The sequence below is a fragment of the Carlito syrichta genome, unplaced genomic scaffold, assembly GCF_000164805.1.
Source record: "Carlito syrichta isolate Samal-C Ts95f unplaced genomic scaffold, Tarsius_syrichta-2.0.1 Scaffold164274, whole genome shotgun sequence".
Lineage (NCBI taxonomy): Eukaryota > Metazoa > Chordata > Mammalia > Primates > Tarsiidae > Carlito > Carlito syrichta.
Genome location: NW_007108370.1, coordinates 26,916 through 51,864, shown reverse-complemented (window position 1 = coordinate 51,864; position 24,949 = coordinate 26,916). Strand labels below are relative to the sequence as shown.

Sequence of the window (24,949 nt, the reverse complement as noted above, 5' to 3'; positions counted from 1 at the left end):
GCCTCCCAAAGGCGCGGGATTACAGGCTGAGCCACCGAGCCCGGCTTAAGTTTTTATTTTTTGTAGAGACAAGGTCTCGCTGTGTTGCCTAGGGTGGTCTTGAACTCCTGGGCTTAAGCAGTCTTCCTGGCTTGGCCTCCCAAAGTGCTGGGATTACAGGTGTGAGCCACTGCACTTGTCTGCCACTCAACTGCCTTTCCTAGAGAACTGGGACCAAGTTTTATTCACCATTGTCATCTCCAGAGCATGTTATAAGTGCTCAATAATTGTTGGATGACCTAGCTTGGTGGCTCAGCCTGTAATCCCAGCGCTTTGGGAGGCTGAGGTGAGTGGATTGCCTGAGCCCGTGCATTCGAGACCCACCTGGGCAGCTTGGCAAGACCTCATCTCTACAATAAAATAAAAAAAATTAACCGGGCGTGGTAGCTCACACCGTAGTTCCAGCTATTGGAAGGCTGAGGCGGAAGGATCGCTGGAGCCCAGCAGGCTGAGGCTGCAGTGGCCAGGAGCGGCCACTGCACTTCAGTCAGGGTGAGAGAGTGAGACTCCAACTCAACTAATAATAATAGTAATAATAATAATTGTTGAGTGAATAAAATGAATAAATTAACAAATAGATGCTTAATTGACCTAACTTCTTGTCAGGAATGCAGACAGCTGAGAATGTCTCATGATTATTTGAAATGGAAGTTATAAGGCTGGGTGTTTAACAGGTGTTACATCTCAGTACATGGTTTACATTTGAAGCAATGTCAGTTTCCTCTCTGTTGTAGCAAAAACTTTGACACTGTCCAAGAAAGCAGTGCTGTCAGTCACTAACTAGATATGTGCATTGGGAACAATTTGGGGATAGCACAGGCCAGCTAGTGGCTGTCAACTTTCTAGATTTCTGGCACTGCAAATCTAAAGTATGTTTATAGCAAAAAGTGAGTTTTTACTTTTGACTTAAATGAAACATGTCTGGCGAAAAGTTTATATGAAATAAGTAGAGGGGTCAAAAGTAGTCTTAGGAAAGCTAATGACCCACCCAAAGTGATGGGGTAGTTGAAAACTGTTCTTACTGTTCCCTGAAGGCATCTGACCTTCTCTAATTATTTTTATTTTGGTTTTTTTAGCTCTTCTATTTCTGGATTTTTGTTTTAAATCTAGCCAGCATTTTTTTGGGTTCTCATTTTCCCATATTTTAAGTGCTTATTTCTAGCGGTGAAAATTAGTATATAGCTACACATTTAATGTGAAATGATGTACAATTTGTTCATTATGCTGAAACAGAAGGATGTTTAGTATTGGAAACATGTACTTTCATGTCTAATGTATAGAATTGGTATTTGTCTTTTTCTCGTGATAGACTTGATGAATGTCAATAAGCCCTCACGTGCCAAGTTAGGATCTGTTGTGGGCCTTATTTTACTTTGTTTCTCCTTTCTCCCTGTCTTCCTCAGCTTTCCCTCTTGTCTTTCTTCTGCCATCTCTTTTTTCTTCCTCCCATTAAAAACATTTTTTTAAAATTTTAGAGTTGTGGGATACAAGTGGGGATTTACTACAGTAGTAGGTTTCATGCAGGTGACATTTGGGCTTTTTTTTTGAGTTGAAGTCTCACTCTGTTGCTCAGACTAGAGTGCAGTGGCATACTCACGGCCGCCTCAGTCTTGACCTGCTGGACTCAGGCAGTTCTTCTGCCTCTGCCTTACAAGTAGCTAGAACTACAGGCACACCACCACGTGCAGCTAATTTTTTGATTTATTATAGAGATGAGGTCTCGCCAAGTTGCCCAGGCTGGTCTCGAATCCGTGGGCTCAGGAAATCCTCTCATCTTAGTCTCTCAAATTGCTGGGATTATAGGCATGAGCCACCATACCCAGCAAGTTTGGGTTTCTAACTGGCCCTCTCTTCCCCTGATAGTACTAGGTACTCAGTGTGTTGTCACGTGCCCCCCTCCCTTTTTCCTTCCCCCCTCCCCTGGAAGTGTCCAGTGTTTGCTGGTCTCACCCTTGTACTAGTGTGAATAGTATTCAGGGCCCACTGATGAGTGAGAACATGTGGTATTCCGTTTGTTGTTTCTGTGATAGTTTACTTAATGTGATAGTCTCCAACAGCATTCAAGTTGCTGTGAAGGCGTGATATTGTTCTTTTTTTTTCTCTTTTAATTTTTTTATTTTAAAGATGTGGGGTACAATTCAGGGTTAGGTATACAAATGTTTATTATGCAGGTATTCTTGTTGATGAAGTGTCCCCCCACCACAGATTCCCACTACTGCCAATCCTGCCTCCCCCCTCACCCCCCGGCAGTTTCCCGCTACTGCCAATCCTTTTCTTATAGTATTATGATAATTGTTCAAGGTCCTCTTATGAGTGAGAACATGTGATACTCAGTTCTTTGTTTCTGTGATACATCACTCAGAATCATAGACTCTATCCAGGTTGCTGTGATGTTAATATGATATTGTTCTTTATGGGTGCATGATATTCCATCATGTATATGCACCACATTTTCTTTACCTAGTTCACTTTTGATGGGCATCTGGGTTGGTTCCATGTGTTTGCTATTGTGAATAGTGCAGCAATAAACATGTATGTACAGGTGTCTTCTTTCCATATTTAAAATTTTATTTTTGTTGAAAGATAGTGTCTTGCTCTGTCATCCAGATTGGAGTGCAGTGGCATGATCCCAGCTTACCACAGTCTCTAACTCCTGGGCTCAGATGATCCTCCCACATTGCCCTCCCAAGTAGCTAGGACTAAAGGCATGTGCCACCATGCCCAGCTAAGTTTTCTTATTTTTGATAGAGACAAGGTCTTGCTGTGTTGCCCAGGCTGATCTCAAACTCCTGTCCTCAAGTGATTGTCCTGCCCTGGCCTGGGATTACAGGCATGAGCCACCACGTCTGGCTCCTTCCATATTTAAATAAGTTGAATTAGACTTTGAATGAGGTGCTGGGGATTTAAAGATGAATAGGGCATAGTTTCTGTCTTATAATTAATGATCTTAAGTTCATTTATTTAAGAAATTTCAAAAAGTGCTATTTCTCTAAAATTTTGTTTTAATAAGTGTTAAGCACATGCATAACGGATTCAAGGCATTCAGCAAATACATTTTTCTATTAAAATGTCATTTGAATTAATCTTAAGAATCTTCTTATGTTAGCATGGCTGTTCATATTTATCCTACTGCCTGTTGTATAAGCTTTTCTGGTTTTTGCCAAGTGTTTTATATTATTCTTAAAGGTAAATATCAATTCTATCTTGACCAGGAAGCCTAGTGAATTCTCATCTTGGACTTAATAGTGTTGACAATGTGCTGATAGAATTAATCAGAATTTATAGTCACGCTAATGATGATTTCCTCCCTTTCATATCCAGGTGTGTCAGGTGGTGCCAATGCCAGCCAACCACCTCCCTGTTGGCAGCACCATGAGCACCGTGCATGTCTCTTCAGATGGTACTTACTTCTATTGGATCTGGTCTCCTGCCAGTCTGAATGAGAAAACACCAAAGGGACATTCCGTTTTCATGGACATTTTTGAACTTGTGGTAAGTTTAACTTTCCCGTCTTATCTTTGCAGAAACATTGCAATTTGCTTTCTTTTTATATTGATGTGTAAAGGTACTGACAACCTTGTAGTATGTACCATGTGTTCACTGTTTCCATAAAATTGGTTTTTCTCTTAGATGTCTTTGAGGGCTTCTTTATTTGGAGTTGTATGACATAAATAAAGCCAATCTTTCTGAAGGTTAATCTGGCAACAGAGGATTTAATTTTTTTTGATGTGTAGATACTGGGGTATTTAAGTAGAAATGCTCATGGGGCTGTTGGAAATAGGGGACAAAATTGCAGTAGCAAGAATGGGTCTACATATAGAAATGGGGAGTCTCAGAGAGATGACAGTTACAACTGTGAGAAAACATTTGTCCATTAAATATTAGCTGAGAGCCAAGTGCAGTAGTTCATGCCTGTAATACCAGTTTTTTGGGAGGGCAAGCCAAGAGGATCACTAAGGCTAGGAGTTTGAGATCAGCCTGGGCATTGTAGCACAACTACATCTCTTAAAAAAAATTAGCCATAGTGGTGGTTTGTACCTGTTGTCACAGCTACTTGAGAGGCTTAGGTAGGAAGAACACATGAGCCCAGGAGTTTGAGGCTACAGTGAGCTATAATTGCACCACTGCCTCCAGCCTGGGCAACAGAGTGAGGCCTTGTCTCTAATTAAAAAAAAAAAAAATCACTGAGAGCTAAACAATGTTCTGTCCAGGTGGTAGAAATACAGTGATGGGCAGGGTGGGCAGGGTTCTGCCCAAATGGAACTTGTATTTTGCTCCAGGGTTGGCTGGGTTGGGGTGATGGTGGTAGAGAGACAAAAAAACTTAACCATATACAAGTGAGCAAATAAATAGACAAGATAATTTTAGGTAGTGAAAGACAAGTAGTAGTTAAACAGATGAAAAAGCTGGGGAGTAAGCGAGGGAAGACTGTGCCAGAGGAGTGCAAAGGCTCTGTCTGTGGCAGGAATAGGCCTGTTTTAGGAAATGAAAATGAGCCCGAGTGGCTGGCTTATAGAGAGAAGGAGTGCTTGGAGAGAAAAGAGGCTAGGAGCCAAGGTGGTTTAGACCTGCACCATCCAGTGTAGTAGCCACTAGCCACACATAGCTATTTACATTTCAATTAAAATTAAATAAAATGAAAGCTTTAGTTGCTTAATTCTGCTGGCCACATTTCAATGCTCAATAGCCGCATGTAGCTAGTGGCTGTCTCATGGAATAAGCAAAGATACAGAACATTTCCATCATTGAAGAATGTTCTGTTGGACAGAGCTGTGGACAGAACTGGTCCAGATAGAGACTTGTAAGAGAAAAAATTGCCCAAGCTAGGTCTGTGACAAAATCTTTTGTCATGATATAATTTATAGCCTCCTTCTGGGAAAAAATTAGCATTCCTGTAAAAAAAGAAAAACATCAAAGCAATTTTCTAATACATTTTAACAGGATTAAAACTTGTTCTGGGAAACCACTTATCCATCCCGCCAGCTATTGGTCATGAGTCTAGTAACCTTTAGTCGTACATTCTTTTTTACTCTACCAAGTTTCACAGTATTCTCTAACCATTATCTTTTCTTATAAAATGTCCCTGCCAGAGTGAATCATTGAATTGGTCTGCTAGAGATGGAACATATATACATAATTGTCAGAAAAGCTTTTTTTAAAAAATTTGTTTTTAAACAGACTTATCAACTGCTTAAAGAATTTAGGCCTTTATCCTAAGAATAATGGGAACATCGAAGAATTCTCCTTTTCCCTGATATGTTTTTCTTAAAAGAAAAATTGTACCAAACAAATCCACATGGTTTTCTTTGATACAGGCTCATAATGAAATGCAGGAGTCCCTTGCCTTATCCCTCCCACCCAGCATGCTCCTTATGGGCAGTCATGTCCTTCAAGGGTTACCTTCATACCTCTAAGTAAAATGCTAATATTCTTTTTCTTGCCTTATGAACTCCAGATATCGTTCATTGATTTTTCTCATTTTTTTGCCATGGTAAATGAGGATTTGGCTCAATTCCCCCTCCTTTTCTTATTCCTCCTAGTATATTTGTTTCATTCATTTTGGCTTTTCTTTTGGTTATCTTTGTAACTTATAGTTAAACCTTTATTTCTTGTTTATGTACTCTAGGCAGTATCTCTTGTCCTCCTACTTTAGAAGACAGAGAGTATAGTGTCCTTTCCCATCCTTCAGTATGGTGAAAGCCAAGACTACAAGTGTACGTTCAGGGGAATAACATGACTCATCCCACCCAACCTTAGAGCATCTTGGGAATTGGAAGCATGAAATGTGGCACAGAGCCACTGTGAGATGAGGTGGGAGACTGAGAGTTTACATCAGGGCCTGTTGGCCCCCTTCCTTGTGCACATATTTGCTCTCAGATGCTGGCTATCCAGGCACAAGACTAGATATTTATGTTCTGAAAAAACTGAATGAGCGTGGAAGAAAGACCTCTGTATACCAATGTTGAGTTCATCTAAGGAAAAGTCTTACTTTCCTAGTGAATCATCCACAAGTGATGTCTTCCAGTTAGCAAGCCTCAATCATGTCCACAGAATTCCTGATTAGTGCTGACATGTTAAAAAAGAACAGACAAAACGAAAATCCAAATAAACAAAACCCCAAGCTTTGGAGAGGTATGTGTGGAGGGGAGGGGAATAGGTAAAACCAGGTTGGTCAAATAGTGATCATTATTGAAGCCAGGGGATGGGCACATGGGGCACTCCATATACTATTCCCTCTTTTGTGTTCATTAAAATTTTTCCCGGCCAGGTGTGGTAGCTCAAGCCTGTAATTTCAGTACTTGGAGTCTGAGCTGAGAGGATTGCCTGAGCCCATGGGTTCGAGCCAGCCTGGGCAACTTGATGAAACCCCATCTCTACAATAAAAAAAAAATTAACCGCGTGTGGTGGAGCGTGTCTGTAGTTGGAGCTACTTGGAAGGCTGAGGCAGAAGAATTGCCTGAGCCCAGCAGGTTGAGGCTGTGGTGGCTGTAAGCATACTCTAGCCTGGGCGACAGAGTGAGACTATGACTCTAAATAAATATTTTCCCCCCTAATAGCGCATGCCTGTAATTCCGGCTACTTGGAAGGCTGAGGCGGAAGGATCGCCAGAACCCAGCAGGCGAGGCTGCGGTGGCCGGGAGCGGCCACTGCACTCCAGTCTGGGCGACCGAGTGAGACTCCAACTCAAAAAAAAAAAAAAAAAAAGCAGCCAGGGATCACCAGAGAAGTGAGGAAAACCAAGGATCACCAGAGAAGTCAGGAAAAGCCTCTAATGTGAAACTTTTAAATGAGAAAAACAAATTAAAAAAAAAAACTGGGCTAGGCACGGTGGCTCACACCTGTAATCCCCGTACTTGGGAGGCCGAGATGGGAGGATCATTTGAGCCCATGAGTTCAAGACCAGGAAATATAGTAAGACCTCATCTCTTAAAAAAAAAATTAGCTGAGTGTGGTGATCTGCACTTGTAGTCCCTACTACTCGGGAGACTGAGGCAGAAGGATTACCTGAGCTCAGCAGGTCAGGCCTGCAGTGTGCTGTGATCATTGTGCCACTGTCCTCCATCTTGGATAACAGAATAAGACTGTGACTCCAAAAAAAAGAATAAAGTAAAACTTCATAAACATAAACTCTTTGTGAGATATGAGCAGATACTACATTCATTAAACACAACACAATATCACCAAAAAATGTTACCAGAGAATGAAAAAGAGCTCCTGGAAATTAAAACTATTATTATCAAAATTTAAAAATTAATAAAAGAGTTAAAGAAGAAATTTCCCAGAAAGTAAGACAAATTCATAAAGAACAGTAAATATAAGAGAAGAGATAAAAGATGTAGTGGAATTATTCATCTAAAATCTTGCCAAAAGCGAGCAGAAAATAAAGAGGAGAACATGATCAAGAATAATACAAGGAATCTTTGAAACTGAAGGACATTGGTGTGTGTATTTAAAAGGTATTTGACACAGTGAATGAAAAATGCCCACACCATGATATATCATCATGAAATTTTAGATTACTGGGGATAAAGGAGATGATGCTAAAGCTTTCAGAAATTAAAAAAAAAAATTATACACAAATGATGGGGAATTAGAAAAGTATTGGGCTATTCAATTGCACCTCTGGATGCAAAAATGGAGTAGTGCTTTCAGAATTCTGAGGAAAATGGATTTTCAACACAGAAGTCAGTATTCAACCAAAGTATCAATTAGTTGTACAAACAACATAAAAATATATTTAGACATACTTATGTAATCAGAAACTCATACCTGCCCTGGAAGAAATAGAACAACTAAAATAGTCCCTGCCTGCGACATGAAATAAAAAGTTGGGGAGGAAAGAGACTGCTCTAGATGAAAAGAACAGCCTTTGAATCATTTTTTAAGTCCAAATCAGACTGTTAAAATTTTATTTTATTTTATTTTGAGTTGGAGTCTCACTCTGTCGCCCAGACTGTAGTGCAGTGGCCGCTCCCGGCCACCGCAGCCTCCACCTCCTGGGCTCCTGTGATCCTTCCGCCTCAGCCTTCCAAGTAGCTAGAACTACAGGCTACCACACCCGGCTAATTTTTTGATTTATTGTAGAGATGAGATCTCACCAAGTTGCCCAGGCGGGTCTTGAACCCGTGGGCTCAGGCAATCCACTCACCTCAGCCTCCCAAAGCGCGGGATTACGACTGAGACACCCAGCCCGGCTCAAACTGTTAAAATTAAAAAAAAAAAAAAAACTTTTTGGAGACAATTTGAAATTTGAATATAAAAGTATTAGGAATATAAGATGAAACTAAGAGGTTAGTTTTAATTTAATTTTGAAGTATGATAATAACACATATAAGAAAATGTCCTTATTTTTAGAGGTGTTTAGTGAAGTACTCAGAATATTCAGAAATGGAATTATATGATGTCTGGGATACACTTTAAAATACTTGAGCATAAAAAGAGGATAGGTTAAACAGATGTGGCAACATCTGGGCATTAATTGAATCTGCATCATGAGTATATGGAGGTTCATTATACTGGTCTCCGTTTTTGCATATATTTGAAATTTTTCATCATTAAAAAAGGTTTTTAGTTGTCACTGAACACTCATTTAGCAGCTTTTCTAAAATGCTAACTTAGGAGGCTAAATACAGATCACTAGCTCCCTGCCTGTGGTACGGTCACAGGATGGAATGCCGTGTAGACATCAAAAACTGGTGAGGTAGATCTTCATAGACTGAAGTAGATTAATTTCCAGGTTACATTGTTTAGTACAAAAACTGGTCTCAGAACACTGTGTATATCACTACCTGCTGTGTAATAAAAAGTGGGGGGGGGGTGGATTTTATCTGCAGTTGTCTTGCTCTTGCATTAACAACTTTCCTTTGTCCATGGGTTATCCATGAAGCATAAAACATCTCCTTTCTTGAGAAAAAACCAACTCTCTTGATCTACACCCTTGGATACCTCAAGGCATCCTCTATCTTTTGATTCTCCTTTACAGCAAAACTCTCAAAAGTGCTTACACTTACTGTTTTTACCTCTTTAAACCCATTCCAGTCAGTCTTATAACCTCATCATACCATCAAACAGCACGTACTAAGTTTCCAGATGACGTCCACATTGCTAAATTCAGTGGTCGTCTTGGTGGTCTTTTTACTTGACTCTTTGCATCTGATGTGGTTGATCACTCCTCCACTCTTGAAGCTTGGCTTGAGAACACCTCATAGTGCTTCTATTCACTGATTGTTCTTTCTGAGTTTTATTTCTAGAATGGCTTCTCTCTGTTCTGCTTCTATCTACTGCCTTACTCCTTAGTTGATCTCATCTTGTTTTATGGCTTGAAACACCTGTATGTGTTGATGATACTCACACTTGCTTTTCAGCTGAAACCTGTCTGCTCAGTCAAAGCTATCCTCTAGGTACATATTGATGTGGGTATTTGTATGTGCACAGATGGTTAGAATTCTCCAGTTGGAGGTCTGTTAGTCACCTTAAGCTAAATATGCCCCCAACCAAACTCCTGATATTTTTCCTCAGCTGTGCTCTTCCTGAAGTCTTTCCTGTTTCAGCATCTATGTCCTTCCAGAGCTGGCCAGAGACCTTGAGTATCACACTTGGACTCTTCCTCCTCTCCCTTCCCCTGCCAATTTTCATGTTGTCCATAAATGCTGTCTGTTCTACATTCAAAATGTATCCCATGTCCCATTATTTCTATAAAGGCGCTATGTGATTTGGGCCCCACTGCACCTATTACCCTGCACTTAACCTTCCCCCTTGTTCACGTTACTCTAACCACAGCTAGTTTCTTTTTATTTTACTCAGACACACCAAGCGTGCTCCCACCTCAGGCCTTTGTGCTAGAATGTCTGACCTGCAGATACCCATGTGACTTGTTCTTTCATTTTTTTTATGTATCTGCTCAAATATCACCTTATCAAGAAGACCTTTCTAAACTGAATACTGCATGTTCTCACTCATAAGCGGGCCCTGAACACTAGTCACATTAGCACAAGGATGGGATCAGCAGTCATAGGGCTTGGCCAAGGGAGAGAGGGAGGGAAGAAGGAAGAGGCACGTGGCAACACAGTGGGTACCTGGTGCACTGCTGGGGGAGAGAGGGCCAGCTAGAAGCCCAAACTTTACCTGCATGATGCCTATTTATGTTGTAAACCCTCAGTTGTACCCCACAACTCTAAAACAGACATACAAATAAGATATATTGCATATTAAAAAAAAAAGAAAGATCTTTCTGACCATCCTATGTAAAATACTTTATAGAAAATACAATCCAGGCCAGGAGCAGTGGCTCATGCCTATAATACCAGCACTTTGGGAGGTTGAGGTGGGAGGATTACTTGAGTCCAGGTGTTTGAGGCCAGCTGAGGCAACATAGCAAGACCCCATCTCTACAAAAAAGTCAAAAAATTAGTAGAGCATGGTGGTGCACACCTGTAGGCCCGGCTACTGGGGAGACTGAGGCAGAAGGATTGCCTGAGCCCAGGAAGTTAAGGCTGTGGGGAGCTGCAGTCCTGCCACTGCACTCCAACCTGGGTAACAAAGTGAGACCCCAACTCAAAAAAAGAAAAGGAAATCCTGTCCACTCTTATCCCTTTTGCCCTGCTTATCTTTCTTCTTATTGCTACTCATTTATTTGCTTATTTATTGACTATCTCCCCTGTCTATAATGTCAGCTCCAGGACGGCAGGGATTTTTGTCTCTTTTGTTGGCTCTGTTCTCGGCAGAGCCAACAAAATATTTGCTGAGTGAATGATTTGCCTAAACATTTGCTGAATGAGTGAATGAAGCACCTCAAGAAACTGGCAGCATTGGTTCCTCTGGGGAATGGAACTGGTTGGAGCAACGCTTACTTGCCACCATTCATCTTTTCGTATGTTTTAAAACAATGGGCTTTTTAGAAAAATTAACTTTTAAAAAAGTAAATTTTTGTAAAAAAAAAAATTGTTTAACAGCAACAAATTCTGCTGAGAAGTCATGATTCAGCCTGAAAAATCTTTTGAATGTAGAATACAGAGGCCACTGGGAGCCTCAGGAAGAGCTATTATGGGGAAGTAATAGGAGTGGAGGCCAGATATAGTTGGTTGAGGGCAAGGTGGCAAGGGTAAGAGGGAGAACAGGTCATTCTCTCCAGAGGGTTGGGGAAAGCAGAAGAGGAGTTGGAGAGGGTGATGAGGTGGACTGTAGGGGCATTTGAAGTATTTTGGTTTTTTTTGAGTTGGAGTCTCACTCCGCCTCAGTCTTCCAAGTAGCTGGAACTACAGGCGTGCGCTACCACATCCGGCTAATTTTTTTTTTGATTTATTGTAGAGATGAGGTCTCATCAAGTTGCCCAGGCGGGTCTCGAACCCACGGGCTCAAGCAATCCACTCACCTCAGCCTCCCAAGTGCTGGGATTACAGGCTGAGCCACCGAGCCCAATCTTGAAGTATTTTTGTTTTATTTTTAAAATTTAAATTATTGCATAGATAAGAAAAATCACCTGCTTCAAAATTCACAAATTATAGGACTTAGCCATGGACCTCCTGGGAATCACCAGAGTCAAACCAGCCAGAAACCTTTATCTATGAAATGAAGCTTTAGATGAGATGAGTCATAGGATTCTAGCCCTGAAATTCTTTACTAATTCATGATTAATTTGGGTTTCTAAGTAGTATAGATACTTTTCACATAGATGTGGCTATTGATAATTATTGGAAAGAATTAGATTTGCTGTGAATTATGCTTTTACTTCGATATTTAGAAGTACTGGTACTGATAAGTGCTCACCTTGGCAGCAGAGATACCGAAATTGGAATAATGCAGAGAAGATAGCATTGTCACTGAAAAAAAAAATGAAAAAAGAAAGAAAAGTACTGATAAGTTTCTCTCCAAATTTAGTGCTAGTTGTATTGTTTTAATGTTTTAAAAATATTTTCAAATAGATAATATATTCACATAGTTATAATACTGAAGGTACAAAAAGTCTCTTACCTACCCTGCTTCCAAGCCCAGTTTCCCTCCTCAGAGGCAAGTGAGGTTGACATTTCTTCTGTATCTTTTCAGTTTTGGTTTTCCTCTTCTGCTTTGTACACAAATGATGGTTTATTACACACATTCTTCTGTATCTTACTTTGTTATTGAGATGCAATTCTACTTTGCTTTTTTTTTTTTTTTTTTTGAGTTGGAGTCTCATTCTGTCACCCAGGCTGGAGTACAGTGGCACACTCTCGGCCAAAGTAAAATTCATTGTGGGAAGATTTTAATGGAGTTGTTGGGACTTGAGCTGAGCATCTAATAAATAGCAAATGAGCAGAAGTTGAAAAATAAACTCTAATGGGGAGAAAGTATGAACAAGGTGATGGGAAAAGCCCACGCTGGGAAGTTTGGCCAGCTAGTTCAGACAATTAGGTTGGGGCCTATGCCATTTGCTGCTCATCAATTTTATTTACTTTTGCAGAAGGTGACCTCTCTCCCACCCACAGTAACAAACAACAGCCTGATTGTTTACTCCTCTCTTGGAACCCTGTAACTGTAATTCCAAAAGATAACAGCAGGTGCTGCTGCTGCTGCTGTGTGCTGGTGCAGTTAAGCCGTGAACCATCTGGCTTCATCCCTCATTGGATATTTGAATCCCCTCAATAACATACCTCACAAGATATTTTTTCCTACCATTTTTATTTTGTGGTGTGTTTGTGATCTCAGCCCACTGTATACAAATGGAAGCTTTCATAAAACCCTACTTAATGAGTCCTGGGCACTTCATGCAGTAGCCCCAAGTATAGACAGCTATGTCTGCGTTTGTTCATTCATCTCTCTTCAACATTATGGAAGGCTATGCCAATTAGCACCTAGGAGCTGATGATACAGCGTAGATGAGACAAGATCCAAGTCCTCTTGAAGGTTACATTCCAGGGGAAGAGGTAGAAGCACAGTTTCAAGCTGTGATACTCTAAGGAGGTGATATTTGAGCTGAGACCTGAGTAAGATAAAGGAATGAAGCATGTGAAGATCTGGCAGGAGAGCATTACAGATAGAAAACGGCCTGTGTGGAGCCTCTGAGATATGGGTGAGCTTGACATGCTGGGAAGAACAGCAAGAGGGTCCATGTGTCTCCAGGGGAGTGATGAGAGATGAGTGGCAGGAAATAAAGTTGGAGAGTTCACCAGCACCCTAACTTGTAGGGCCTTGCAAGGTGTTTGGATTTTATTCCAAGTGAGATGGGAAGCTCCTGGAGAGTGTTAAGTAGGAAGGTGATGGGATCTTGTTTTAAAGGTTCATTGTACCTTTTGGGTCAAGAATAGACTATTGCCAGATTTGAAGACTCTTAGCAACTAAACAACCATAGAAGAAACTTAAGCCAAATGTATGTAATATGTGGATCTTGTTTGATTCCTGAATCAAAGCAAACTATAAAAAAGTATTTTTGAGAAAATTTGGCTCAATATTAGATGATATCAAGAATTATTGCTAATAATCAGTGTGATTACATTGTAGTTATTTAAGAAAATATGTTTTTAGCAATGCACACTGGAAATGGGTAGGGGTGAAATAACAATGTTTGGGAGAGATGAAGCAAATATGGAAAAATCTTGATAACTATGTCTAAATGATAATAAATGAGTATTACTTGTTCTTTTTGTATATATTTTTGTATTATTATAAAAACTTTTATAATAAAACTTTTTAAAAATGAACACAGCATGGAAAAGGGGGAAAAATGGAACCAGTAGCAGGTTATTGCAGCATATCAGGTGAAAGATGATTGTGTTGGACTGAGGGTGAAGTGTAGTTGGTAAAAAGCGAGCAGCTTCAGGATATATTCCTTTTTTCTCTTTTTTTAAAGAGTCAAGGTCTCATTCTGTCTCCCAGGCTGGAGTACAGTGACACAGTCATGGCTCTCTGCAGCCTCAAACTCCTCAGCTCAAACAGTCCTCTGGCCTCAGCCTCCCAAGGAACTGGGACTATAGGCATTCACAACCATGCCTGGCTAATTATTTTTATTTTCTTTTTTCTTTGGTAGGGATGGAGGAGGATCTTGCTTTGTTGCCCAGGCTAGTCTTGAATTCTTGGCCTCAAGTGATCCTCTCATAATGGCCTCCCAAAGTGCTGGAATTCAGTCCCAGGATATATATTTTTTTTAATTGGTGACACATCCTTTTCTTGATCCCAGTGGTAATGTGCAGCACCCAAAGCTATCTATAGTTTCTTTAAAAGCTAGAACTGAAAACATTAACTGGTTACCCTTAAAAAAAAAAAAAAAAAAAAAATAGTGACTTTTATTTTCTTATTTACAGCTTTCGTTTTTCCCCAGATCTCCCGGAGTGACCATATATTAGTTTTGTTTGGTTTTGTTTTTTAGTTGGAGTCTCACTCTGTCACCCAGGCTGGAGTGGCAGTGGCACACTCACGGCCACCCCAGCGTCGACTCGCTGGGCTCCAGCAATCCTTCTGCCTCAACCTTCCAAGTAGCCGGAACTACAGGTGTGCACTACTACACCCAGCTAATTTTTTTTTATTGTAGAGATAAGGTCTCGCCAAGTTGCCCGGGCTGGTCTCGAACCCGCGGGCTCAGGCTGTCTACTCACCTCGGCCTCCCAAAGTGCTGGGATTACAGGCTGAGCCACCAAGCCCGGCTTTATTTATTTATTTTTTCTTTAAGGTGTTTTTTTTTTTTTTTTTTTTTTTTGAGTTGGAGTCTCACTCTGTAGCCCAGGCTGGAGGGCAGTGGCATGCTCACAGCCACCGCAGCCTTGACCTGCTGGGCTCAGGCGATCCTTCAGCCTCAGCCTTCCAAGTAGCTCGAACTACTGGCACATGCCACCATGCCCGGGTAATTTTTTTTTTGTATTGTAGAAATGAAGTAGCCGGGCTCGGTGGCTCAGCCTGTAATCCCAGCACTTTGGGAGGGTGAGGTGAGTGGATTGCCTAAGCCCGTGGGTTCGAGACCCGCCTGAGCAACTCGGTGAGACCTCATCTGTACAATAAATCAAAATTAGCCGGGTGTGGTAGCGTGTGCCTGTAGTTCCAGCTACTTGGAAGGCTGAGGCGGAAGGATCGCCGGAGCCCAGGAGGTCGAGGCCGTGGTGGCCGGGAGCAGCCACTGCACTCCAGTCTGGGTGACAGAGTGAGACTCCAACTCAAAAAAAAAAAGGAAAAGAAAAAAAAAAGAAATGAAGTCTCGCCAAGTTGCCTAGGCTGGTCTCAAACCCGTGGGCTCAGGCAATCCTCTCACCTCAGCCTTCCAAAGTACTGGAATTATAGGCATGAGCCCCTGCACCCAGTTGAAGGTAGAATCTAACTAGCTGTGTTTATCTCTCAGAATGATTTCTTAATAATTCATCATGGAATTAGATAACTATATCACTATAAAAGGTAGACTGTAGAAGTATGATGCAGAGAAATAGAATGTAGAGAATATTCACCTAACTTAAACTATTATTAATATAAAATGACCGCTAACACTTTGATTACAGAATTTCTCTGATGTTAGAGTATTTCAGTTATCTACTGCTGCTCAACAGACTGCTCCCAAACTAAACAACTTCAAACAACAGTGGGTTATAGGTTGGCTGGGCTCCGTTGGGTGGTTCTTTGTCTCTACGTGGTGAAGCTGAGGTCATACATGCGGCTTCATTCAGCTGGGAGCTTGGCAGGGGCTGTGACATTGAAGATAACCTCTCATCTTCCAGGATCTCTCTCCACTTAGCACCCATTATTCAGTTATCTAAGCTGAACCTCTTTGACATCATGAAGGCTGGTTTTCAGCAAGAAGCTTTTTAAAAGGGCAAGTGCTTATCAAGCCTCTGTTTGCATCATGCTTTCTTTTCTTTTTTTTTTTTTTTTTTTTGAAGTTGGAGTCTCACTCTATCGCTCAGACTGGAGTGCAGTGGCATGCTCCCAGCCACCGTAGGGCTCCGGTGATCATTCCACCTCAGCCTTCCAAGTAGCTGGAACAATAGGCGCACGCTCCCACACCCGGCTAATTTTTGATTTATTGTAGAGATGAGGTCTCGCCAAGTTGCCCAGGTGGGTCTCGAACCTGCGGGCTCAAGCAATCTACTCACCTTGGCCTTCCAAAGTGCTAGGATTACAGGCTGAGCCACCAAGCCCGTACTCCTCTCAGAGTTCTTAAGGAAAAAATCCTCACTTCTGTTTTGATTTGAGAGGTCTTTTGCCTCCATGTGCTCTCTATAAACTGCTGGGAGTATTTTTGGTGGTTAGAGTCGGTGGCAATTTTTATTTATTTATTTTGTTTTGAATTGGAGTCTCACTCTGTCGCCCAGACTGGAGTGCAGTGGCCGTTCCCAGCCACCACAGCCTCGACCTGCTGGGCTCCGGCGATCCTTCCGCCTCAGCCTTCTGAGTAGCCGGAATTACAGGCATGTGCTACCACGCCCGGCTGACTTTGTTTTTTTTTTTTTGATTTATTGTAGAGATGAGGTCTTGCTGCCCAGGCGGGTCTCGAACCCGCGGGCTCAGGCAATTCACTCACCTCAGCCTCCCAAAGGCATGGGATTATAGGCTGAGCCACCGAGCCCAGCTCGGTGGCAATTTTATTGCTATTTTGCTCTCTTTATGTACCTTCCTAAAGATATGGTCATGTAGTAATGGACACACTAGATCTCTTTCCCTTTCTTCCTAAGGATTTGTTATTTTCTTCCAGTTGTGATCCTGATAACTAAGCTACCCTTTATTCATTCAGTAATGATTGAGTACCTACTATATTGCCCTGTCTGTTGATCGGGTAACAGAGTAAATCAGCCTTTATTTTCATGGAGCTTATATTAGATTGTGGGAAGTTAGACAAATAAAAAGGTAAACAACAAGAACAAAATAATTTCAGCTAGTGATAACTGCTGGGGAAAAAATAAAACAGGACAATGTAATAGGGAGTGCATGGGTGGAAGTGGGCAGCTACTTTAGTAGAGGTGGCAGGGAAGACACTTGAGCTGAGGCCTGAATGATAAGAAGCCATCCCAGTTTACTTAGGACTGAGGGATTTCTCAGGACATGGGACTTCCATTGCTAAAACCAGGACAGTCCTAGGAGAACTGGAATAGATGGATAGTCCAAGAAGAGGAAACAGCAAATACCAAAGCCTAGAATTGGAGGAAGCATGATATTCTGGAGGTGTGACAGAAGCCCAGTGTGGCTGAAAACATAGTAAGCAAGGGTTAAGTTGAGGCACATGAGGCCGAGGAGCTCAGCAGACATTGGTCCTTATGGGACCTTATCCATGGTGCAGGTTTTATCTTAAGTATGTTGGAAAGCCACTGCAGGGTTTTAAACAGGTGGGACATGGTTTCATTTACATTTTTAAATGGTCACTGGCTACGAGAAGAGTAAACCTTTGGGGTACAGATGGAAGTGAGGAGAGAGTTAGGGAGGCTTGTTTAGTCATCCTTCTTAAGATGATGGTAGCTTGGACCAGGGTGCGTGCCAGAATGGAAGCCCTTGTCACGACAAACCCTGGGCTGCTTCTCATTCCTCCCTGCTCTTTCCCTTTTCCCCAAATCAGCAGCTCTGTACCCATGAAGAGCTTCTTTGCTGAAGTAGGGATTCCCAGCAGATTTATTGTCTGTGCACCAAACCTCAGTCCTACTTGTGTCTCACAGATGCTTTATCAGCTTTTCTCTTTTCAGTATTTTTTAAGTACTTAAATACAATAATATGGTTTTTAATTTTTTTTAGTTATCTATTGGTTTTCTCATACAGTCAGATTGAGAAATGCTTTTGACTGCCAAGTTTAAAGTGATTGATTTTTATCTTGGATGCCTTTGAAGGGGGTTATATTTAGAATTGTGCAGCATAAATAGAGCTATGCCTGCTAAAGGTTAATCTGGCAGGAGGGTGGGATAAACAATGCATAAGATGCGGACATGTAAAATTTTAGGTGATAGGAGACTGTTCAAGTAGAAATGTGGGTGGGAGGGTAAGGGGTGGTTAAAGAGTGAGACTAGGTCTTAGTAGCAAGGATGAGTTTGTAGATGGAAATGTGGGAGTCACCACAGAGAGATTGGCATTGAGTTTGGGGGAGGGCATTGATTTGTTTATTCAACAAGGCATTAAGTATTTATTGAATGTCTCCCGAGAGCTGAGGATGTTATAGTGAACAAGGCAGACAGGATCTCTGCTCTCAGGAAGGTGTAGCATCAGTCGGGGCGGGGCAAGGTGAAGGGCAAAAAATAAATGAATTAATAAGTAAAATAATTCGAGAGAGTGGTGAGTGCTGTGCAGATAACAAAACAGCATGATGTCCTCTGGCTTGGGGGATTTGGGAGAGATTCTTTTTTTGGATTGGTAATCAGGGAAGGCCTCTTTGAGGAGGTGGCATTCTGCATGATATCTGAATGATAAGAAAAGACTCTTCCAGGAGAAGGTCTTGGACACCAGGGGGAAGCTCCCACTTAATCAAATGGAGATGTGGACCAGCAAAGATGAGAGAGGAGGGAGAGCAGGGACTATGCTGGCCTCACTCACTAGCACAGTGAGTACCTTACACAGATATTTAAGTGTTCATGTTAAAAAGAAACAAACCAGGTTTGTGTTCTAACCACAAGACTGAGAAAGGAACTTCCCAAGAAGCCTGGCAGCCATGACTTTACTGGCTAGGAAGTCAAAGAGAACTTGATGGTTTTGGTTTGGGTTATCAGGAATGTCTGCTCATTAGAAGGTGCTGAGTTCAGAGACCAGCACTTCAGAGGCTGAAGAAGCAGAGAGTGAGGAAATTAAAACAATGTTTTTGGACTCTAACAATTATTTTTCTTTGACATTTGTGAATATGTCATAAAAGACTCCTTCACTATGTACACCACCTTTGGGAGTCTTTCCTGGCTGTATTTTCAAATTTGCTGACTTTCTCATGCCTCTTCCTTCTGTTACCAACCTTTCTCTTTGGACTCCTTTGCTTTCTTTTTGCTTCTGAAGACTTGCCACTTTGCATTCCTTTTCCTCTTATCTTCATGCCCCACAGCCTCAGGCCAGTCCTGCCTGTCTTCACCAAGACCAGTTTCTGAGTCTCCAGCCAGATCCAGGAACCTGAGTCTATAAGGGGGCAGCAGTAGGATATTTGACACATCTGACAGTGAATGGAAGTTGGTTGAATGGGCTACCATAGTTTTAAGGTCTCAGAGACCTGTGGATATTGGAAAACAAGACAAAGTTAATAGCAAGGGATACACTGATGATGAAGAGACAGAGAAGAGCACAGATTTGAGGCAGAAGTAGAAGGGTTAATCTTAAACATGAATCTTCTTCCTCTGAATCAGAGGAAAGGACGAATAAGTGTGCCTGGGTTCAGAAACTCTTGGGTTGGAAGAGAGAGGAGTGGGAGAAACAGAAAAGCGGACTGCATCTTTTTAGCAATAAAGCAAGCCAGGTGGTCTGATGTAAGTCAAACTCAGAATTGGCCAAGGAATTTTGGAGTCACCACTCCAGAGATTTTTCTGGGGAATAATCAAGTGATGAATGAAAGAATTGCCAGACACCAGCAAAGATCCAGTTGAAGTTGACGTGTATTTTTAGCAGTCTGTCTTTGTCTAAGATAGCTCTGCCAGAACCCCGGCAGCTGGTGCTAATGTTAACTACTTTTAATATACAGTTTGGATTTTAGCCACTAATTATATTTCAAGGAGACATTATCCTCATAGTTGTCCTTAATAGTAAATCAAAGACTGATTGATTTGTTTTCCTTTCATTTTACTTGTACCTGTCAGAGGCATGTAATTAGTGAGCATTGCCTGTGGAATTCAGTGTAAGGAATTTTAATCGACAACTTTTCATAGAATCTATTAAACTAGGCTTATTACACTTAGAATCTGGGCTATTATGAAAAATGAAAGCTCTCAAACTTAGCATAGCCTCTTTTGTTCACAGTAGTTGCTATAGAATACTCGAGTTTTGAGGTATACATCTACTCAGGTGCAGTGTTTGAAATATTTTTGAGCAACTAGTCACAATAATGTCATTCTCAAGTAGAAATTTACCAACTAAATGGAAACAGATATCATTTTAGGACCTCTTTTTTTTTTTTTTAATTAGGTTGAAAATGGTGTATTTGTAGCCAACCCACTTCAGGAACGCACAATTCTAATGAGAAAAGAGGGCGAGTCTGCAAAAAGCATTAACGAGATGCTTCTGAGTAGACTTTCTCGGTACAGAGCCTCCCCGTCAGCAACGCTTGCTGCCCTGACTGGCTCCACCATCTCCAACACACTGAAAGAAGATCAGGCAGGTATGTTGCTAAGAACTTCCCAGATTTGTTTCCTTGTATATAGGGCTCCTTCTGTTTAGTTATTTTTTATTGAACGCTTAATCTGTGCAGTACATAGGGATTTCCTTTGCCATAGTTCCTCTTATTTGCTCTTCCAGTCATTGTCCAGTTTTTTATTCCAAGTGAATACAAGTTGAGGGCTATGAACATGAATTCTCATGAACCTGTAATAATTCAGAAGAGCTCTACCTTTAACTGAAAACACCCTGTTATCATTACTGTTAGTATAAATGAATTGATTTCATGTTTAGCATATGATTTAACATCATCTTCACTAAATACAATCTTGGCCAAGCAAGTAAAAGATAAACCTTCTATAGGAGAGATTTTGTTTTTTTTGATTTTATCATTTTGTTTTTGTAATTTAATGTTTTAAAATAGATAATACATTTACAGAGTTTGAAAATCAAAATAATGTAAAAATACATATATATGCAGAGGAGTCTTATTTCTACCATGTTGGTGTATTCTGTAGTCTACTCCTACCCTTTCCCCCCCAGGTAGTTATATTTATTAGTTTTTATTTATTGTCCTAGGGTTTCTTTATGCAAATACGGTTAAAATCAACTTTATGTGTTCTTATTTTCTACCTTTGAAAAGTAGCATACTATATATTCTATTCTGCTCTTTTACAGCAGGTGTTCTTACCCTGGTAAACCTTTATGAGGTTAATAAACATACTCCTCCAAAGCTTTAAATGATATTTTATATATATTTGTTAAAATTTTCATCAGATTTTCAAAGTCATTTATGCCCCCCAAAAAGTTAAGAATCATTATTCTGGAAGTTTTTACAGATTATATACCAAATACCTGGGTTTATAATAAACTATGAACTGTTGTAAAAGATGAAGTTAGAAAAAGATGCCATATATAAAAAAGTATCAGAGTTAATATGCATTCAATGAATGTAATGTAATTTTATGCTTTCTTTTATAGTTTGAAATGCTAGTAAGAGAAAATATTTGTGGTTAATTCACTAAGAGACTGCCAAAGTAAATAGTTACTAGTCCATACTAGAATTTAAAGATAGTATTTTATTTTCACAGATCTCTATTATATTAAATATAAGTGAGGAAACTGTTAATAGTTATTTTAAATTGGGTAAGTGGATAATTTGAGTTGGAGAGAATACTTTGTAGAAGGCAGGTTCTTTTTTTTTTTTTTTTTAACCTTAATAAACATTTTTATGACAAGCTGAAGGCTTGCTCTGGGTTTGTCCCTTGGGAGAAAATTGAAACCTACCCTAAACAGTGGAAATAATAAAGGAATGTTTATTGGAGAAGAAAATATGTACAATATCAAAAACAGACCTCAGAAGGCAAGGGCATATTTATTAATAGAATTCTGTGGAAACTGGTGTCTGTGTTCTTAACATGTGGTCTCATTGTATTTTTAAATATATTCTCTTTTTTTAAATTGAAAAATATAGTTTATTTAGAAAGTAAATTCGAGAGAGATAAGTGATTTACCTCTCCAACGTAGGGGAGGGAGGCCAAAGTTAGGAAACATGGCGACCATAGCTCAAAGAGCCACATGGCCAGATCATAGCTTAGCAAAGCAATGGACATATTTTCATATATATTCTCTGTGTATTTATTTGACATGATGTTACTACATTTAAAATTCACCAGTTTCTAAGTAAACTTTTGAAAATTAAGTGAACATTTAGGGATCCTAGAAGTTTTTATTCCATGATAAACTAACATCTATTACCATGTTAATAAGAGTATGTATATTAAAAAACAGCTTGGTGAAAATGTTGTGTTCATAGAGTTTATAGTTTTCCAATCATTGCCCTTTTGGGGGTTTCTTACCAATAGAAATTTATGCTCCTGAATTTATGTCCTGAATGAAGAATATTTTTGCTGGGTGCTGCAGTTTAAAAAATAAATGAAGCTTTCTAGAAATACAAGCATTAAAACAAATATCAGATAGATTAGGTTTCATTTTACTCATTTTTCTAATGTAAAGCATCTAAAAACAATTTTTTGATCTATCTAGGCTATGAATAATTGGTTATATTTTATAGCCTGTCAGTTTTCTAAGTAAAGCACTGTAATTGATTTTCTGTTGACATCATCAATTTTCACTAGGCTAGTCTATAGAAAATCCTTAAATTCACTTCACATTTCAGATATGCTAGTAAGATTAAAATACATTTTATACTTCTTGATTAGAAACAGTAATTATTTTCTTAATGGTAGTGTATGTCATTAGCCCTAAAGGAAAAAATATATATAATGAGTTATAATAAATCATGCAGGTATAAAATTATTTTGTGATAGATATTGTGAAATCTTTTATTAGGTTGAAATTTTTGGTTGATTTCATGTTCAAGGCTGTTTGCAATTAATGTAATAATACAAACCTGTCAAGAATTTGTTCTTTATAAAATGAAGAAAAAAAATATTGATTGGAGTACAGGTTGAACATCCCAAATCTAAAAATCCAAAATTCGAAACACTTCAAAATCCAAAACTTTTTGAGCATTAAAATTGATGTAACACTTAAGGGCAATACTTCTGAAGCATTTGGACTTCAGATTTTCAAATGAGGAATGCTCAGTAAGTATAATGCAGTAAGTATATGCCAGTAAGTATAATGCAAATATTTCAAAATCTGAAATCCAAAATACTCCTTTTGGTTCCAAGCATTTCAGATAAGGGTACTCAACTTGTATCAGTTTTCTACGGGAAACACAAACAGTAGGATTCTTGTCTTATTTTAAGATTTAGTCCATGTGAGGATTATTTCTTCTGAAAGAATGTTTAGAGATATGAAGGCATATTAAAGATTGTAAACACCTTCAAGAAATGTTCAGACCATCTTACATGAGGCTTAGGACCAGGCTCTGGAGCTAGAAGATAGTTTGATAATTCTTTTTTCCTTTACTTTTACTACTTGTTCTGTATTTCTAATCTGGGTATATCTTTGTTTTAGTATGAGGCTCTCTCATTGTACCTAGCCTGTTGTGGTAATCAAATTAACTTCTATGTAAAATATTTTTACTTAGCATTTTCATTCCTTTCTCCAGCAAATACTAGCTGTGGGCTACCTCTGAAAATGCTACGGAAGACACCCATATATACCTGTGGCACGTACTTGGTGATGCTGGTGCCACCTCCAGGGGGGTCAGGCAGCTCTGCTACCCGCTCTCTTTTTGGTGGAACAAGCGGTTTGTCATCCTTAAAAAGTAAGTGAGTTTTACTTGAGGCACTGTCTCCAATTTATATCTCAAATTCTGAAATTTAAGGCTTTTCTATTAATTATTTTACTTTATTTTTTTCTAGTCAGAGTCTTACTCTGTTGCCCAGGCTGGAGTGCAGTGGCACACTCCCAGCCACTGCAGCCTTGACCTGCTGACCTCAGGCAATCCTTCTGCCTCAACCTTCCAAGTAGCTGGAACTACAGGCGTACGCCACCACACCCAGCTAATTCTTCTGGATTTATTGTAGAGATAAGGTCTCACCAAGTTGCTCAAGCTGGGCTTGAATCACTGGGCTCAGGCTGTCCTCTGACCTCGACCTCCCAAAGTGCTGGGATTATAGACATGAGCCACCATGCCCAGCCTTCTATTAATTATTTTATTTTATTTTATTGTTTTTGAGTTACAGTCTCACTCTGTCACCCACACTGGAGTGCAGTGGCCGCTCCCGGCCACCGCAGCCTTGACCCTACTGGGCTCTGGCCATCCTTCTGCCTCAGCCTTCCAAGTAGCTGGAACTACAGGCGTGCACTACTATGCCCAGCTGATATTTGATTTATTGTAGAGATGAGGTCTCGCCAAGTTGCCCAGGCAGGTCTTGAACCCATGGGCTCAGGCAATCCACTCACCTCAGCCTCCCAAAGCACGGGATTACAGGCTGAGCCACCAAGCCCGCTCCATTAATTATTTTAAACTTACTTTGTTAAATAGTAGTTTGTAATAGCTCTTTGATGACAAAAAAATAATTGCCAATAGAGTTATAGGCTAGGAGAATTAAAAAATACAGTTTTTTTGTAGATGACATAATAGTATACTTTTGAAAACTATCCTCCTGTAAAATTACTAGAAATAATAATCAGTTCAGCAAAGTTTTAGGAAATAAAATAATCTTCTACTACATTATTTACTGATGACATAGCTAGAGCTCTACTCACTGTTGTAGAATTCCAAAGTTATTAAAATAAGTATGTAAAACACCTCCATTTCAGGATACATATACAAAACGTTAAGCAAACAATGTAGGAGAGAAAATACTATTTGTAAAAAATGTATTGTTTTAAATGTACGTATGTTTTTATAAGGGGGACACACTAGAAATTAAAGTGGTGATTAATGTGGTTTTGGCTTCAGAATATGCACATAGTTAAATAGAATAAATATAAGATAAGAAAATATTCCTCTTATCATTTTCTAGCTCTCTATCTTAGGAACATCGTTTAACCCCTCTGAGCCTCAGCTTTCCAATTGTAAAAGGCAAAAGACTTATACAATCTAAAGAGGAACCAGAGTATACAGTTTTCCCAGTTGTAAAAAATAAAAGGATAAGCCGGGCTCGGTGGCTCAGCCTGTAATCCTGTGCCTTTAGGAGGCTGAGGTGAGTGGATTGCCTGAGCCTGCGGGTTCGAGACCCGCCTGGGCAGCGAGACCTCATCTCTACAATAAATAAAAAAA

General features: G+C 40.0%; 1 protein-coding gene across 1 annotated transcript in view; it reads left to right on the top strand.

Annotated features, from left to right (window-relative positions):
• The window catches only part of LOC103252497 (probable E3 ubiquitin-protein ligase HECTD4), a 60,774-nt gene that overhangs the window by 12,757 nt on the left and 23,068 nt on the right, over window positions 1–24,949 (top strand). Inside the window, exons 6-8 of the mRNA XM_021709129.1 lie at window positions 3,361–3,531; window positions 20,059–20,251; window positions 23,327–23,485. Of these exons, the coding sequence (XP_021564804.1) occupies window positions 3,361–3,531; window positions 20,059–20,251; window positions 23,327–23,485 (523 nt within the window). The remainder of the gene's footprint in view (window positions 1–3,360; window positions 3,532–20,058; window positions 20,252–23,326; window positions 23,486–24,949) is intronic.